Below are 17,277 nucleotides of genomic sequence, written 5' to 3'. Positions count from 1 at the left end.
CCCTTTTTCGAGGGAGCTGTCCCAGGAACCCCAGAAGGGTGCTCAGTGCGTGCTGCCAGCTGTCCAGTTTTATGGGTTCCTGGAGGTCCTGGGTTTTGTTCCTCAGAGGTGGCAGCCCATTCCCCTTGGCCCGGCACATTGTAGGCAAGGTGCTTCCCTGGCAGGGCCAAGCAGAGAATTCTCAGCTAGTGATTCCTTATTCAAAGGCCTCGCACAGCCACAAAGCAGTCCAGCAGCCAGCCTGCTGGCCTGCAAGTTGGAACACCTGGGCTCCATTCCCAGCCTTGCCACTGACCTGCCCTGTGACCTCGGCCATGTCACTTCACCCTCTCCCCCACTCTGTCAGTGTTGTCAGTGGAGCAGGGCCCGTCTCTCTGGATGTGCGTGGGTGCTGCCTGGCACAAGGGGGCCCTGATCTCAGCGGGGCCATGCTGCGCGTTACTGCAGTAACAATACGGTGTGAGGTCAGGGTGGCTCAGGCAGGGAGACGGGTGGCTACTGATCTCATATCGCAACCCAAGCCACAAACTCACTCCTCGTTTTCATGCTCTCTGCCATGGGGAGCTGCCCAGGAAAAAGATCCCAAATGGAATTGTCCACAACCAGCCCATCGGGTCAGTCTTTCCTTCTCTTCCCTGGGCCCGGGCCTCGTGTGGGCTGGAGGCACCACTGGAAGCCTCTGAGTAATGCAGGAAATGGAGGTGAGTCACTGGGCCTGCTGTCCAAACTGCTGCTCTTGCTGAGAACGGCAGTTCAGATGCGGCAGAAAAATTGTTTGGCCAGTCTGCCGGCCATAAATTGTTCTGTATTCCAGGTGGGGAAGGGGAATGAAGCCAGGCAGATGGGAGCAGAGAAACCACTGCAGAGGTCACATGAGGTCACAGGGCACCGGAAGGTACCACCAGGGCTACGACTGAAATGCACAAAGCCCGTTCGGTCTTTGCCCCTGAGCCTGGGGCTTTGGTCACAGGGGGCCCCTCTCGCTGGCAGGAGCAGCGACGTAAGCACACCCTGGGCTCAGCCACACTAAGACTTTTCCAGCTGTTCTCCAAAAACAAAGTCAGTTACTGACCCTTAATTCTTGCATTTTCTGTTCTCTGTGAAACTAGATTCCCAAGGCATTTTAAAGGGACACCTAGTGTAAGGAAACCACAGTCACTTTCTTTGCCTCTGGTCCTAACATCAGAGATTAATCTTTTTTTAGATTAAACCAACTTTCTGCTGGTTTAGATGTTTGTTTGCCCCACCCCTCCTGCCCTGCACTCCCCTGATCTGAGACAATGGAAATCCACAAAGTCAATTTCCATTTTGTGTATGGTCTGTTACTGCTTTTAATGTGAAATGGATGGTCCTGGGACTCAGGAAACCTGGCTCCGGTTCTGGCTCAGCCACTGACGTGCTGTGTCACCCTGGCTGAGTCACTTAATCTACCTTGTGCCTTAGTTCCTCCTCTGTACAATGGGGATAAGATTTCCCGAGCTCATAGAGGGGTTGTGAGACTAAACCCACAAATAGCCAAGAGGCTCAGACACTCTGCTGATGAGTGCCAGGTCAGTATACAGATAGCAAGCCTCAGCTGCAGAGCAGAAACATGGCCAAGTGGTTAGGGCACTCGGAGGGATGTTGGAAACCCAACTTCAATTCCCCACTCTGCCACAGGCTTCCTGTGTGACCTTAGGCAAGTCTCCTCGCCTTCCCATGCCTCAGTGTCCCTCCTGCACAATAGGGATAAGAGCACTGTGCTGCCCCCCAGGCGTTGTGGGGAAAGACATTGAAAGCCGTGACATGCTAGGAGAGTGATGGGGCCAGAGAGGTGCCTACGATGCCGAACTGGCTCAGAGGGCCGTGGTGTGCCACGCCTGCAGGTGGGGCTGGGTTTAGTTTCAGTTCGGGGCTGGGTGGAGGAACACAGGGAACCCCAGGGCTGGGGTCTAAGCTCCCTGCTCCCCCAGAAGGACTTGACTGAGGGGTCCTGGGTGTACCCACAAGCTCTGTTTTGGACTGTGTTCCTGTTGTCCAATAAACCTTCTGTTTTACTGGCTGGCTGAGAGTCTCAGTGAATCCCAGGAAGAGGGGTGCAGGGCCTGGACTCCCCCACACTCCGTGACACCATGCTGAGCGGTTTGAGGAATCCATCCCTCTGGGTCTCATGCTGGGCAGCTCAAACTGGAGACACCAAAAGCCAGCAGCTGCTTAGGACAGGGCAGGACCCTCGTGAGCCTGCCCCAGAGCCATCTCAGCAGACGTGCCCATGAGGGTCTGCAGGGTTGGACTCGAACCCGGCTCTGTACCAGATAATGCCGCTGTGCTGCCACCCGGCAGCCATGGTCGGGCTGCCTGCTTTGCTACCTCGACCCGCGGAGAGGAACTCCACAGGCCGGAGCACATCCAAAGGCTGGCCTGACAGCTTCCCCCACGCCCCGCTTGCTCCCGGCGCCCGAGGTAAGCCCAGGAGGCGTTCCCAGCAGCGTCCGTGCAGCGAGGACTCACTCCCAGCCAGCCGCAGTGAGGGACCTGCATCTCAGCTGGCTTGGACTTCAGCACATGGACTCTGACGCTCGACACAGACACTGGCTTTGCCCCCTGTGCCCCGGCTCCATTCCTGCCTCCTGGCATTGGTCCTAGACTCCAGCCCCAGTTCTAAGCCCTGACCTAGGCACCTGGACTCTAGCACTGGCCTGCCCACCCTCGCCCTGGTTGTGACAGTGCCCCTCGTAAGTATGTACACGTAAGGGACGGGGCCTTGGCAGTCAGGCCTAGCGGTCACAGCTGGGCTGGCGCCCACAAGGCAGGGATGGCCATGAGGCAGGACAGTCAGCAAGCAGGGATCAGAGCAAGCAGCAAGAGCCAGGGTCTGGTGGGGGTCGGAGCCAGAGATCAGAGGTAGTCCCCAGGGTGGAATCAGGCTCAGAGTCAAAGTCGGGCTTGGGTGGAAGGCTGGCAATCTGCCAACAGCCTGGGCCACCCTCCAGGGTTAAATAATGAGCATGGGCCAATCAGAAGGCTGCAGGGACCTGTCAATCTGGACCCTATGGGCGTCACTTCCTGCAGCACCTAAAAATCTTCGCAGAGCTCCTTAGACTCCACTGGCCCTTGCCAGAGAGCCCAAAGCTCTGGCTGTTGGCATCACCCTGCTCCAACCCAGCCCCGAATTCCCTCCTGCACCCAGCCACGCCTGCAGCCCAGGACTCAGGGTGAACATGACGCTCTGCACATTCTCCTCCACGCAACCGGAAGTGACAGCTCTGTTATAATAACTCGCTCATTAGGATCATCTCATATATAGGCCTCGTTAGGCTGTAATTAACCCTGCTGCATCCTGTAGAGTGTCTATTTCAATTAGCTCTTTGGGTGTGATATGACGTGCACGTGCCCATGGCCCCTGCCTGGGCGTATGCGAGTTACGTAAGAGGCTATTTTTAGCCCCGTGTTACATCACATCTTTGGCCCCGGGCATTCTGGAGAGGCCGGGCCCCCGAGGGGTCATGGCACCAGGATCTGTGCTCGGCTTAGGCACGATCGGCATTGTTGGTATGTGCCCAAGCTGGCCTGGCTCTCAGGGCCCGTCACGCCACGGAGGACGTGGAGCCAGGTGAAGAGTTCTCCTCCCCATCGCCCGGCTGGGAAGGATTTGGGGGCTGATCTCACATCCGGCTGGTCTGGGCTTTGTCAGTGTCTCCTGTTGGAGGGAATGTCTATTAACCCCTTCCTGACTGGTGTTCTGCATTCCTCCTCGGGCACCCCATGGCAGCATGGGCCAGTGTCCCATCACTGCAGACCAGCTACACAGAGCTCCTCAGCAGGTGTGTTTAGGCCCCTCGACCTGGCACCCTGGTAGGTGCAGCAGCTGCTTAGTACAGGAGCGGGAGCCCGTAGGCTGGTTCTGGTCCTGGCTCCACCACTAACTCACTGGGTGTCTCGGGCACTGACAGGGGCAGGCTGTCGCCCACACCCCAAAGCAGGGGTCACGCTCCCTGCATCCCCTGGGGGCTGGGAGCTGAATGCAGGGACGTGTGTAAAACGGACGAGAAGCGCTACAGAGAGGCAAAGTGTTCCAGCTAGTGCATCCCTCTCCTGTGCACAGCTCCCCTGCCCCTCTGGTGCCCCCAGAGACACTGAGCCAAACACCCCACAGGGCTGGTGCCCCTCAGAGTGGGGTCAAGCGGCTGAGGAAGGGCGCTTGGAACTGGTAGAGGGTCCTGTCAGGGCAATGCTGCATGGGGATTGGTTTGGGCTGCCCTTGTTTCGACTGTTCGAGCCGAATGAGCCCAGTGCACAGATGCGTTGGCAGACACAGAAGCAAACTCCCTCGTATGCCAGGGCAGCACCTGTCCTGCCAGGTGCTCCAAGCCAGGCGGGTTAGGAAGGACTGCGATTAACCCCGGAGCTGTGACATGCCTCCCCATCCCTCCCAAGGGGAGGAATTCCTCCCTCCCCGCTGCACTGCTCCGCTCAGCAGGGGCGGGTGTGTCTGAGCATCCACGCCGGGGGTAGTGCGCTGGGCTGGACCCTCCCCTGGCACAGCCCCCGGGCACTCACCACAAACTTCAGCCCAAAGCGTCCTCCGCGTTTGCCCCTCACTCCTCCAGCACACAGCAGGCTGCTCCGGCCCTGGCGCCTGCTTCAGCCCTCCCACCCGAGACTGCTCACAGCTGTCACCAGACGGAGCCCCAGCAGTACAGCAGCACACGGCCACACACGCACCCACCCGGGGGCTGGGGCAAGGTGTAGAGTGGGGGGCGCTGAGAGCCACTGAACCAAACTGTAAACCCTGCATGTGATGGAAACCGCCTCAGGCCAGGGGCTGCAGCAGCCCCCAGCACCCCTAGGTGCAGCACCTTTGATGGACACACACATACATGTCCATACACGGACTCACAGACGCACGTATATATGCCCAGGCATACTCACTTACACACGCGCGTGAGAGCATTAGCACAAGTCCAGGCTCCAGGGCGAAGCATCCCCCTGCGAGCTGCCTGGGCGCTAATGTGCAGAGCACATGCAGCCTTCAAAACAATGGTGGCTGGGTGCTGACTGCCCAGAACAATAATATTTCTCTTGCCAAATGAATTCCCAGGGCCTGAGCCGAAGGCTGGCCTGCCACGCACCCCCTGCTGCTGTTCCCAGATACCCCTCACAGAGGTCACCCCGAGTGCAAGCCAGGGCTGCCTCTGGCTTCTCTGGGGAACAAGCATGCAGCAGGGGGGTCTAATCCTGTCAGAGGGGTGCTGCAGAGCCTTTCAGTGCCCTCCCCGCTTACTGACTTTGGTGAGAGGGTCTCCGAGGGCTGGGCGAGGCACAAGAATTCCAGCTCACAAAAACCGTTGCGGTTCCAACGTTTGTTTTCATTCTGCATTGGACTGAAATCGAGACCTTGCAGAAAGCAGAGCAAGCCCACCGCGGCATAGCCACGCCTCAGCGCTCTGCTGCGCCTGGTTCAAGGCAAGGACTCGCACTCGGTCTCCCCCATCGCAGGGGAGGGCCTGACCACCAGGCGAGCGGCTGTTACGGGCCATGCTCTGGCTCTCACTCGCTCTCTCCTTTCTGCAAAAAGGTTTGGTTTCATTTCCGACAAATAAACATCTCCTAGAAAGTCTCCCAACCCGCTCCAGTTCTCAGCCCTGGCAGGGGTGGGAGCCAGAAGTACACCTTGGCATTGGAGAACCAGTAACCCACGGTCTTCCCCATTCACAGTGACACGCTCTGGTCTGACCCACCTGCCTCCATCTGAGGTTAAGCTACAGAGCTGTAGCTCACGAAAGCTCATGCTCAAATAAATGGGTTAGTCTCTAAGGTGCCACAAGTCCTCCTTTTCTTTTTGCGAATACAGACTAACACGGCTGCTGCTCTGATACCTGTCATCTGAGGTTGTTGATCTAGAGGATCACTGTTTATTTAATTTTGAAAAGAAAAGACGGCCCTTGACCCCTTAGATACAACTGGGTACATATGGGAATGCTGGCCAGCTGGCAGCCACAAGTCCCCTGCACGCACTGGTCCCATTTGACAAAGCGCTCTCCCAGCCCTGCAGCACAGATTGGGGCATGGTGCCAGCTAGGGCAATGCCACCCATGCCCTCACCCCGCCACACCCTGCAGCACCACAAGTACTGGCCCGACCCCGCTTAGCCCCTGAGAGGATGACCCCCACCCCACCCCACCCCAAGCCCTACTCCTGGCATTGCTTCGGGTGATGCTGATACAGGATTGGCACTTCCAGCAGTGTTCTCAATCCAGACTGTGGCTGGCTCGGAGGGTACACAAAGGCCCAACCAGCCCCTCTCCCCAAGGAGAGCCGGTACCCAGCCCGGGCAGGCAGGCACTCACCGTGCAGCGGTGCAGACACCCCGGCCATCCTGTATGACTGCTCCTTTGCTAGTGCCAGTGTCCCAGGTTCCAAGGGAAATGGGGGATGGGCAGAAGGGGGACCCTGTATCCAGGGCCTCAGACAAAATCCTGTTCCGCTGAGTGCCTGGGATCTCCCTGATGCGTCCCAGCGAGCCTGGCCCAGGCAGCAGGCCGGGGAGCCCTCCCTGGGAAGGGGGAGGCGGTTTGGCTCCAGGGGCTCCCTGGGCAGGGCAGGGCGCTGCTGCGGACAGCCTGTTGGCAGGTCTGCCCCATGTGCTGACACGCTGCAGCCCTGCCTGCTGAGCCCCGGTTTGACGAGCTCGTCCGCAGGCAGGCAGAGCTGATGGGACTCTGAGTCCCGGAGCAGCCTGGCCAGCAGCTCAAGGTGCAGCACACACGCAGCGCTGCCAGGCTAGAGGGGAGCTCAGACACAGTGACTGGCCCCTTACCGACCCCGCAGCACCCACTCAGCCGTGCCTGCTGCCTGCCACGCAGCCCTCTCCCCACACTGCCCCTCTGAGCCCTGGCCACGACGTGCGCTTGGGTGCCAGCCTCACTCGCTTACACCGGCCCTGGCCTATCACAGGGTGGCAGCTCACGGCATTTAACTGCGGGTAGAGTCAGATCTCAGCCCTGCTCTACACTACGGGGTTAGGTCGAGTTTAGCCGCGTGAGGTCGATTTTATAATGAATGCGTCTACACAACCAACCCCATTCCGTCGACCTAAAGGGCTCTTAACATCGACCTCTGAACTCCTCCCCAGCGAGGGGAATAGCGCTACCATCGACCCTGCTGGGTCGAATTTGGGGTCATGCAGACGCAATTCGGCAGTATTGGCCTCCGGGAGCTATCCCAGAGTGCTCCAGGGTGACCGCTCTGGACAGCACTCTCAACTCCGATGCACTAGCCAGGTACGCAGGAAAAGCCAGGGCCGGCCGCAGGCACCAGCTTTCCAAGCAGGTGCTTGGGCGGCAGTGTGAGCAGGGTGGCCAGCCGTGTCCCGCGGCCGCAATTCGGCAGCGACTGCTTGGGGTGGCAAAATTGGTCGAGCCGCCCCTGGGAAAAGCCCCGGGAAATTTTTAATTTCATTTCCTGTTTGGTCAGCGCGGCAACCCTGCAGTCCCCCCAGAATCGCAAACGAGCTCCAGCATGGACCGAAAGGGAGACACTGGATCTGACTGCTGTATGGGGAGACGAATCTGTGCAGGACGAACTGCAATCAGAAAGAAGAAATGCTGATATATATGCCCAAATCGCAGAGGGCATGGTGGAGAGAGGCTACACCAGGGACACACAGCAGTGCCGCGTGAAAGTCAAGGAGCTTAGGCAAGCCTGCCAAAAGACAAAGGAGGCAAACGGCCACTCCGGGTCAGAGCCCCATACATGCCACTTCTATGATCAGCTGCATGGCCTTCTAGGGGGGGACCCTACCACTACCCACCACTGTCTGTGGACACCTGCAAGGGGGAGTCTCACGCAACAGGGAGAAGGATTTTGTGGATGAGGAAGAGGAGGAGGAGAAGAATGCCCAGCGGGCAAGCAGTGAATCAGTTCTTCCTGGCAGACAGGACCTTTTCATCACCTTGGAGCCAATACCCTCCGAAGGCGGGATCCCAGACCCTGAAGCCGGAGAAGGCAGCTCTGGTGAGTGCACATTTGTTACTACAGTACAGGGTTTAGAAGCAATAGTGTTTAATGTTTGATTTGCCCTGAAGAATTGGGATGCATTTGTGGCCAGTACAGCTACTGGAAAAGTCGGTTAATGTGTCTGGGGATGGAGCGGGAATCCTCCAGGGACATCTCCATGAAGCTCTCCTGGAGGTACTCTGAAAGCCTTTGCAGAAGGTTTCTGGGGAGGGCTGCCTTATTTCGTCCTCCACGGTAAGGCACTTTACCACTCCAAGCCAGTAGCAAGTAGTCTGGAATCACTGCAGCACAAAGCATGGCTGCGAATGGTCCTGGGTTTTTGTCGCATTCAAGCAACATTTGGCCTATATCTTTCTGCGTTAGCCTCAGGAGAGTGATATCATTCATTGTCACCTGGTTGAAATAGGGGAATTTTTGTAAAGGAACAGTAAAAGGACCCCATTCGTGCTGGGTTGTTTGCACTCGGCTAAAAGGGATCATCCCAGAGAATAGCCACGCGGTGGGGTGGGAGGTATGTGCTGCACATCCACCCGAAAACCGAAAACCCTCCTTTTAAATGTGAAACCCAACCGGCATTGCTTGCTAAGGGAAAGGATGGCGTTGCAGTTTGAAACCATTCCCACATGTTCTGAAGGCGTAAGACGCCAATCCCGCGTACCAAAAGGCTTACCATGGCTGCCTGGAAACCGAATTCTGTTGCCCAGCCATGTGTGATGTGTCACCATACAAGCAGGTGCTCAATATAAAAGGCAAAATGCGACCTTGTACTTAAAGCACATGTGCTGTCTGCTCTGAATTGCTTGATTCACTGTAAAAGAGTCTCCCTTTTGTTCTCAGAAATGTATCATCTTAAATTTTACTCTCCCTTTTTATCTCCCCCCAGGTGCAAATGTTTCTATGCTCCCCCTATCATCTCCGTCCCTGAGGTTATCGCATATTAGAAGGCAAAAAAACCACACTCGTGATGACATGTTTTCTGAGCTCATACAGTCCTCCCGCACTGATAGCTTAATGCATGGAGGCATTCAGTGGCAGAGGCCAAAAAAAGCATTAAGTGGGCGTGAAGAGGCAGGAGGCAATGCTGAGGCTAATGGGGGAGTAAACAGACATGATGAAGCATCTGTTGGAGCTGCAGGAAAGCCAACAAGAGCACAGACCTCTGGCTGCATCCACTGTATAACCGCCTACCCTCTTCCCCAAGTTCCATATCCTACTCACCCAGACGCCCAAGAACGCGGGGTGGGGAGGCTCCGGGCACCCAGCCACTCCACTCCAGAGGATGGCCCAAACAACAGAAGGCTGTCATTCAAACAGTTTTGATTTGTAGTGTGGCTACAATAAGCAATGTGGCCTTGTCCTTCCCTTCTCCCGCACCCCACCCCACCCGGGCTACCCTGTCAGTTATCTCACTTTTTTTTTTAATTAATAAAGAAAGAATGTATGGTTTTAAAACAATAGTTATTTTTTTCAGATAGCAGCCTTGTTAGTCTGTATCGCAGAAAGAAAAGGAGTACTTGTGGCACCTTAGAGTGGAATGCATCCGATGAAGTGAGCTGTAGCTCATGAAAGCTCATGCTCAAATAAATTTGTTAGTCTCTAAGGTGCCACAAGTCCTCCTGTTCTTTTTAATAGTTACTTTATTTCCTTTGCCAGCTGTGATTGAAGCAGGGAGGGTGGCTGGCTTACAGGGAATTAAAATCAACAAAGGGGGCAGGTTTGCAGCAAGGAGAAACACATACAACCGTCACACCGTGGCCTGACCAGTCATGAAACTGGTTTTCAAAGCCTCTCTGATGCGCAGCACACCTCACTGTGCTCTTCTAATTGCCCTGGTGTCTGGCTGCTCAAAATCGGCCGCCAGACGATTTGCCTCAACCTCCCACCCCGCCGTAAACTTCTCCCCCTTACTCTCACAGATATTATGGAGCACACAGCAAGCAGCAATAACAATGGGAATGTTGGTTGCGCTGAGGTCTAACCTAGTCAGTAAACAGCGCCAGCGCGCTTTTAAAAGTCCAAAGGCACATTCTACCACCATTCTGCACTTGCTCAGCCTAGAGTTGAACAGCTCCTGACTACTGTTCAGGCTTCCTTTGTACGGCTTCATGAGCCATGGGAGCAAATGGTAGGCTGGGTCCCCAAGGATAACTATTGGCATTTCAACATCCCCAACGGTAATCTTCTGGTCTGGGAAGTAAGTCCCTTCTTGCAACTGCTTGAACAACCCGGAGTTCCTAAAGATGTGAGCATCATGCACCTTTCCCGGCCATCCCACGTTGATGTCAGTAAAATGTCCCTTGTGATCCACCAGTGCTTGCAGCACCATTGAGAAGTACCCCTTGGGGTTTACGTGCTGGTTGGCAAGATAGGGATATGTGTTCTGTCTATCGCCCCACCACAGTTAGGGAACGCCATTGCAGCAAAGCCATCCAGTATGACCTGCACATTTCCCAGAGTCATTACCCTTGATAGCAGAACGTGAGTGATTGCGTTGGCTACTTGGATCATAGCAGTTTTCACAATTGACTTGACCATTCCAAATTGACTCCTTACTGACCGGTAGCAGTCAGGCATTGCAAGCTTCCACAGGGCTATCGCCACTCGCTTCTCAACTGTCAGGGCAGCTCTCATCTTGGTATTCTTGCACTTCAGGGCAGGGGAAAGCAACTCACAAAGTTCAAGGAGAGTGGCCTTATGCATGCGAAAGTTTCGCAGCCACTGTGAATCATCCCATACCTGCAACACTGTGCGGTCCCACCAGTCTGTGCTTGTTTGCCGGGCCCAGAATCAGCGTTCCACTGTATCAGCCAGCCCCACTGCCACCATGATGTCCCAACTGCCACAGCCCGTGCTTTCAGGAACGTCTGTGTCCATGTCCTCCTCACAATCGTCCTCGTGCTGGCGTCTTAGCCCGGTTCTGCACATACTCCAGGAAAATGCACAAGGTGTTTACAATGCTCACAACAGAAGCGGTGAGCTGAGCGGGCTCCATGCTTGCCGTGCTATGGCGTCTGCATGGGTAACCCAGGAAAAAAGGCACGAAACGATTGTCTGCCGTTGCTTTCAGGGAAGGAGGGACGGAGGGGTGACTGACGACAAGTACCCAAAACCACCCGCGACAATGTTTTTGCCCCATCAGGCATTGGGAGCTTAACCCAGAATTCCAGTGGGCAGCAGAGACTGCGGGAACTGTGGGATAGCTACCCACAGTGCACCGCTCCGTAAGTCGATGCTAGCCATGGTATTGAGGACACACTCCGCCCACTTAATGCGCTTAGTGGGGACATACATAATAGACTGTATAAAATCGATTTCTAAAAATCGACTTCTATAAAATCGACCTAATTTCCTAGCGTAGACATACCCTCAGTGACATCAGAGTAAGTCTGGAGTCAGTGCAGTGACTCCGGACTGACACCAGCTAAAGCATCAGAATCCAGCCAGTGGCCAGAAGCCGACGCGGTTACAATGGCCCCTTCCTGCTCCATCGCCGCTCCCTGTGGGTGCCTAAATCACACCTGCCCCAGCACAGCCACACACAAGCCACGGGAACTACAGAGAAGTCTCCTGCTTCACAGGAGAGCACTCGGCCCAGTCGGTTGCAGGCCAGACAGTCCAGAAGGTTACACAGATTTGGAGCCAGGTTCTCCACTGCCCGGCACCATGTGTCACCATTTACACCAGTGCAAAGTAAGTGTGAAACGCTGCTAAGCAGGAAAGGGAGCAATTTGCACCCTCTGCACTGGTGTGAATGACTGCAGGAGGTGCAGGGCAATGGCCAGGCAGGCCCTGTGAGCTAACGAACTGGGACTCCCTCCACTCACTGTTAGTGTCCCAGATCTGCACTGTCACTCTCCCCTCCGCCGCCGCCATCCTCCAGTGCAGGGACCTCAGCCTTTCACATTCCTCCCCCTCCCTGTGCAGCTCAGACCCGTCCAGCATCCTCCTCCCAACAGCAACCTGGGAAGGGCCCCTTGGGCGTGACCGAGGGCCTCAGCCGCGGACCCCCCGCCTGCTTTTCCAGAGGCCAAGCTGAGCTTTTCTCCATGAAACCTCAGCTTGGAGGGCAACAGTGACAATGGCAAACTGGTTCCTGCCTGAGCTCTCTGGGCTGGGCCACAGGCAGGCAGGGAGGAGAGAAAACGGAAGCAATTTGCTGAGTTCCAGCTTTATGCCAAGTGGTTTGGTGGCTGCCTTGTAAATCCCCAGCCAGGAGACTGTTCTGGGGGCAGCCTGAGCAGTCTCCGCCCTGTTTCTGCCCCCACCCCCTATCCCTCAGCTCCAGGTGGGGCGGGGGCGCTCGCCCTGGCTGTGCCTGCTCTGTGGCTAGAGGATTTGCCCCTGGAAGTATCAATCCAGCACCAGTCACGGGAGTGAAATTCTCTCTCACACACGTGTAAGAGCATTTCTGCCTCCCGTCCCTCCAAGCCCCCCCAGGGCAGCCCTTGTGGAGTCCCTGCCCCACTGCTGGGCTGGGGGAAAGCAGAGGATGATGGGAGAAATCTGGGCAAACCCTGCACATCCAAAGACAGATTTATTCAGCCCAGGCCCCTGTGTGGGGCAGGGGGTTAAGTCCCTTTTGCTGTACAGATCCAGGGGGCACACAGCAACTCATTCAGATGAGCCACGGGGGGATTCTTTCTGGCCCTCCCCTGCCCCTCGCTCCATTCCTGCTGTCAGGTGAGGTGTGCACACCACGGGAAAATGAACTGAACGCTCCTTGCTGGGGCTGGGCAGAAGCTCCGGTTTTCATGTGACCTGACGGCTTCCAAAATCAGACAGTGCCCTGACTCCATCAGATGCTGCCTCTCCACCAAGGGATAACCCTTTCCCTGGCCTGGGGTAACCACGTCTGGGCTACAGCACAGAGCCCCTGGGCTCACTCACTCGCGGTTCCACAAACTGGTCACTAGCACAGTCCTGGGACCCCCTTGTCCCCCATGAACCGCTCCAGCCTGGCACCAGTAGCTCCGGATCCAAAGCCAGGGTCCACAATAATCCAGGTCAGGCCCCCTGGCCAGCACACGTGAGCTGAGCACACTGTAGCAGGACAAATCGCTCTCTGATGGCCTCAGAGGCACTCAGCCAGAAAGGAAGCTAGCCCAGGGATGCGTCACTTACAGGTGTCTGGGCCAGAAGGCTTCCGGGAGTCTCATCAAATGAAAAGGGCACCCGAGCTCTCTCGATCTGAGGGCCAGACCCACCAAGGTACCTGGGCGCTGCAGTGCTGTACCACCCACCAGAGGTGCTCTGCCTCGTGGAGTCCCCAGCCCTGAGCTGGGTGCCCAGGCTCCCCATACGATGGATGGGGAGAGTCAGGGATCCGCAGGAGCCAGCACGTTGAGCAGGGTGTCTCCAAAGCAGGAGTGAAATGCGGAGCACAGGGGCAGGGCTCAGCGCACGGCTCCCCGAAAGTCTGGGGGCCTTGACTGACAGGCTGGAATCCCTCCACTTGGGAGCCTGAAGTGTGAGCCCTCTTCTGGGCCAGGTCAGCAGCCGAGATAGCCTTGTGTGCTCTGGTCCTGCCTGCCTGGCTTACACACACCCCTGCAGTGCCAGACCTTGGTCAGCCCTTGTGCTTTTCCCTGGAGGAAAGCTTAATGTTGCCCAACATTTCCCCCATGGCAACTAACACCTTAACCCCTTCACTGCTGCACTTGAGTCAGCTGCAGTTCCATCTCGGTGAACGCAATGCTGGCCTGGGAGAACCTTATCTTGGCACATGCTCATTTCACTATCTCAAAGAGCTTTAATATACTTGCAAATCAGATTAGAGAGTACAGATTATCCAGCCGGCGCAGACTCTGAAGAACAGCATTGTGTTTACGCAGGTTATTTGAGCGTGCACTATCTAAAGTTAGTGAAATTAACGCCCCACGTAGACAAGCCCTTGCCCTCCACCTACAGGAGTCTTATGGCTGATGCACAGGACTGGGAGTCAGGAGACGTGGGTTTTTGTTCTGGCTCTGCCACTGGCTCATTAGGCAAGTCATTTCCCCTCTCTGTGCCTCACTTTCCCCACCTGCAAAATGGGAATAATAGTACTCTCCTGCCTCTCAAGGGGATTGTGATGCTTAACTCACTCATGCTTGTGAAATGCTTTGAGATCCTCAGATTACGGCAGCCATAGCACTGTGGACTATTATCTTACAGCTGGGTAAACTGAGGCACAGAAAGGTTAGTGACTTGCCCGAGGTCACACTTGGTTGAACCAGAACCCAGGAGCTGGACGGCTGAGCATAATAAATGCTACTACTTAGCTCTTACGCTTCTCCCCACACTGCAACCAATCAAGGGAAAGAATCACTGTCCCCACTTTTCAGAGGAGGAAACGGAGTCCCAGGGAGAGGAAGCAACCTTCCCAAGGTGTCAGCGCAGGAACAGAGCCCAGGACTGAGGTAAAGCTATAGAGTGACTCTCCCCCCCCCCCCCCCCCCGCCGGACAAAGAGTTGCAGACACTGGGACCAGTTCACATCGCTAAAGCACTTGCTATCCACAGGGGATGGCGGCTTTAGAGGGGTGGGATGATACCGGACTGTCAGCTCTTTGGGGCTGGGCCTCATGTGTACAGCATGTGGGTCTATGGCCTCTCTGGGCCCCCATCTGGAGCCCTGTGGTTACAAATAATACATAATAATAATGCCGTTCCTGAGATCAGCTGCAGACTGGGGGCCTGCCGGGAAGAGAGGTTTTAATCAACCATTGGGCTCAGTGCAGGAAGAGTGACTGGGGGAAACTCTCTGGCCTGTGCCCTACAGGAGGTCAGACTGGGTGATCTAATCATCCCTTCTGGCCTTAAGCTCTCTGAGTCTATGACATGCCCCTTTGCTCCAGGGCTTGCACTGGAGGTCTCTGGCCATCTCACTTGCATTCGAAGCTCCTGTTCCCAAGGTCAAATCTTGAGTTTAAAAGAATTCACCCCTAGCAGAAATTCCTCATTGAGGCTTCGGGGTTTAGTTATTCATTTAGCGCTGGTGAGAAGGGCCAGGCGCACCAGCCTGCCCGCCCTGGGGAATGCCACACTCACGCCCTGTCAGGGGTAACAGGTAGATGCCAGATTTTCCAAAGAGCCCTACATGCTGGGGGCACGATGGGTGCTGAGCTGTGAAAATCAGACCCGTGTGGGGCTGCTGAGCACCTGGAAATCCAGCACAGAGGCTGCAGGACCCACGCAGGCCTTGGCGTCTCGGCCGTGGCTGCTGGCAAGGGGCTCCTTCACTCCCAGCTGCGACGCAGGAACGGGACTGAGACCCACCAGACTCATTGCACACAGGCCACCGAGCAGTGGTCACTACTGTGCTGGGTTAGTTGTGAAAGCAGTCTCGAGGCCTCGTCTTGCACACACACACGCGCACGCACACACACACACCCTGGGCCAGCCAGTCCCCAGGACCCTTGGCTTTTGGATCGCGAACAACTGTGGATTTTATTGCACGCCGAATTTACTGCAACAAAATGGGCATTAACCCCTTACTTGCTGCAGCCTCTTTGCTCCCTCATGTTCCTGGGGCTCCCCAACAAACAGTGGCCATGTACCCAAGACCTGAGGCACGGCTGGACATGGGGCCTGCCGTCAAGTGGATTGAGTGGGAATCAGCAGCACCCACGGATGGCAAGGGGAGACTCCAGCAGGTCCTTTGCCCTGGAGGAAGGGAGTCCCTGGCCACAGCCCAGGCAGGTCCCCACAGTCAGGTCCTCAGTGGAGATGTAAAGTGGGGGTTGGAAGCGAAGAGGGGCAGCTCTGTGGAAAGGAGGCCTGCCCAGCTGGGAGTGCGGACCTGGCATGCCTCTGCCAGGCACAGCAGGCCCCCACTACAGGGGCTGGGGTCCCAGCCACAGCGAGCGCCGGCTGGGGCCAGCAAAGATTCACAACACAGAGCCGAGGTCCAGCCCTGCCAGAGCCCCCATCCCGGGGCAGCCCTTGCCCACCCGAAGCGCCCTCAGCCCCCACTGCCCCCTCTGCAGCTTGCGCCCCCCCAGCCCATGAATCCAGCTGGGAGCAGGGTCTTTTTCGTACCGTTGGGGGGGGGAGGGAGGTCAGCTCCAGGGTGATGCTGAGGGGCATGGGGGCGGGGGAGGATGTTCCACAGACATGGGAATGGGGATTACAATAAAACCAAGTGCCCAGCCCACAGGCAGCTATTAACCCCTCGCGGTGCGCGCTCCTACCCTGGGGGGCAGCCCTGCCCTCTGCACCTTGGCCCAGGACCCTGGGGGGCTGCCCCCTACCCCACCCCCAGGTCAGTGCCTTGGCCCGGGGAAGGCTCCTGGCATCAGCCGGGCCGGGCGCTGGGCAGGGGGGAGACGGGCCCGGTAGCGAACTCCTGCCCCGCTCCGAGCGCCCGGGGCCCCGGCGCTGTGACCCGCCCGGCTGGGGCAGGAGTCGGGCCCGGCTCGGGGGCGCAGCGTGAGGAGCATCCCCGAGCCGAGCCCCAGCTCCAGCGCCCATCCTCGCAGCTTCGGGCCCCGGGCCGAACACTCCCGCTCTTCGGGGAAGTTCCGATCCGGATCCCTCGGCGCGAGCCTGGCCCGAGCTGTTTCCGAGACGCCCTCCCACCCCGGCGGCGCCTTGGCCGGGGTCCGGGGGCAGCCGGGCTGCGGGGTGTCGCCCCCCGGAGAGGCGGGGCCGGGGCCCAGGCGGCGGGCGGGATCGGGCCCAGGGGCGCTGGCGGCGGACGGCGCGGGGGTCCCCGGCGCTTACCCATATTCTTTAAGGCTCTGTCCGGGCGCCTGGGGCCGCCGCCGTGCTGCGGGGGCTGCTCCGGGCGGGATTTCTTCCTCCAGCCGCAGATCATGGTGTCCGGGCGAGGCCGCGCCCGGGGCCCCTCCGCCCGCCGCGGGCTCCCTGCGAGGAGCGAGCCGCCGGAGCCAGCCCGTCCCAGCCGGCTCGGGGAAGGAGTCACATTTCAGGGCACGGAGAGCGATTATGAACCGCGTGGGGCTGGAGAGCTCCTCCCACGGGCTGCGCGCTGCCCCCGGCCCCGGCACCAGCGGGCAGCCCTCTCTCTGCTGCGCAGGGGGCAGCAAGGGGGCAGAGCCCAGCACCCGTGGGGCAACGCCTCCCAGACGGGCTCTGGGAGCCCCGAGCGGCTGGAGACGGGCACTGCCCCAGGGCAGGAGATGGGCTCTGTGAGCCCAGAGTGGCAGGAGACGGGCACTGCCCCATGGCAGGAGAGGGGCTAGAGCGGCAGGAGACGGGCACTGCCCCACGGCAGGAGATGGGCTCTGTGAGCCCAGAGTGGCAGGAGACAGGCACTGCCCCATGGCAGGAGAGGGGC

General features: G+C 57.6%; 1 protein-coding gene across 2 annotated transcripts in view; it reads right to left on the bottom strand.

The window, feature by feature from the left end:
* PLCD3 (phospholipase C delta 3) overlaps positions 1-16,958 on the bottom strand; it is a 56,415-nt gene extending 39,457 nt beyond the window's left edge. For both annotated transcript variants that reach the window (XM_074940818.1, XM_074940819.1), the window contains exon 1: positions 16,701-16,958. In XM_074940818.1, the coding sequence (XP_074796919.1) occupies positions 16,701-16,794 (94 nt within the window). In that variant the 5' untranslated portion in view covers positions 16,795-16,958. The remainder of the gene's footprint in view (positions 1-16,700) is intronic.
* Positions 16,959-17,277: the final 319 nt, after the last annotated feature.

The sequence above is a fragment of the Natator depressus genome, chromosome 27 (genome assembly GCF_965152275.1).
Source record: "Natator depressus isolate rNatDep1 chromosome 27, rNatDep2.hap1, whole genome shotgun sequence".
Classification (NCBI taxonomy): domain Eukaryota; kingdom Metazoa; phylum Chordata; order Testudines; family Cheloniidae; genus Natator; species Natator depressus.
Note: the sequence above shows the minus strand (reverse complement) of the source record. Positions and strands in the feature narration are given on the sequence as shown.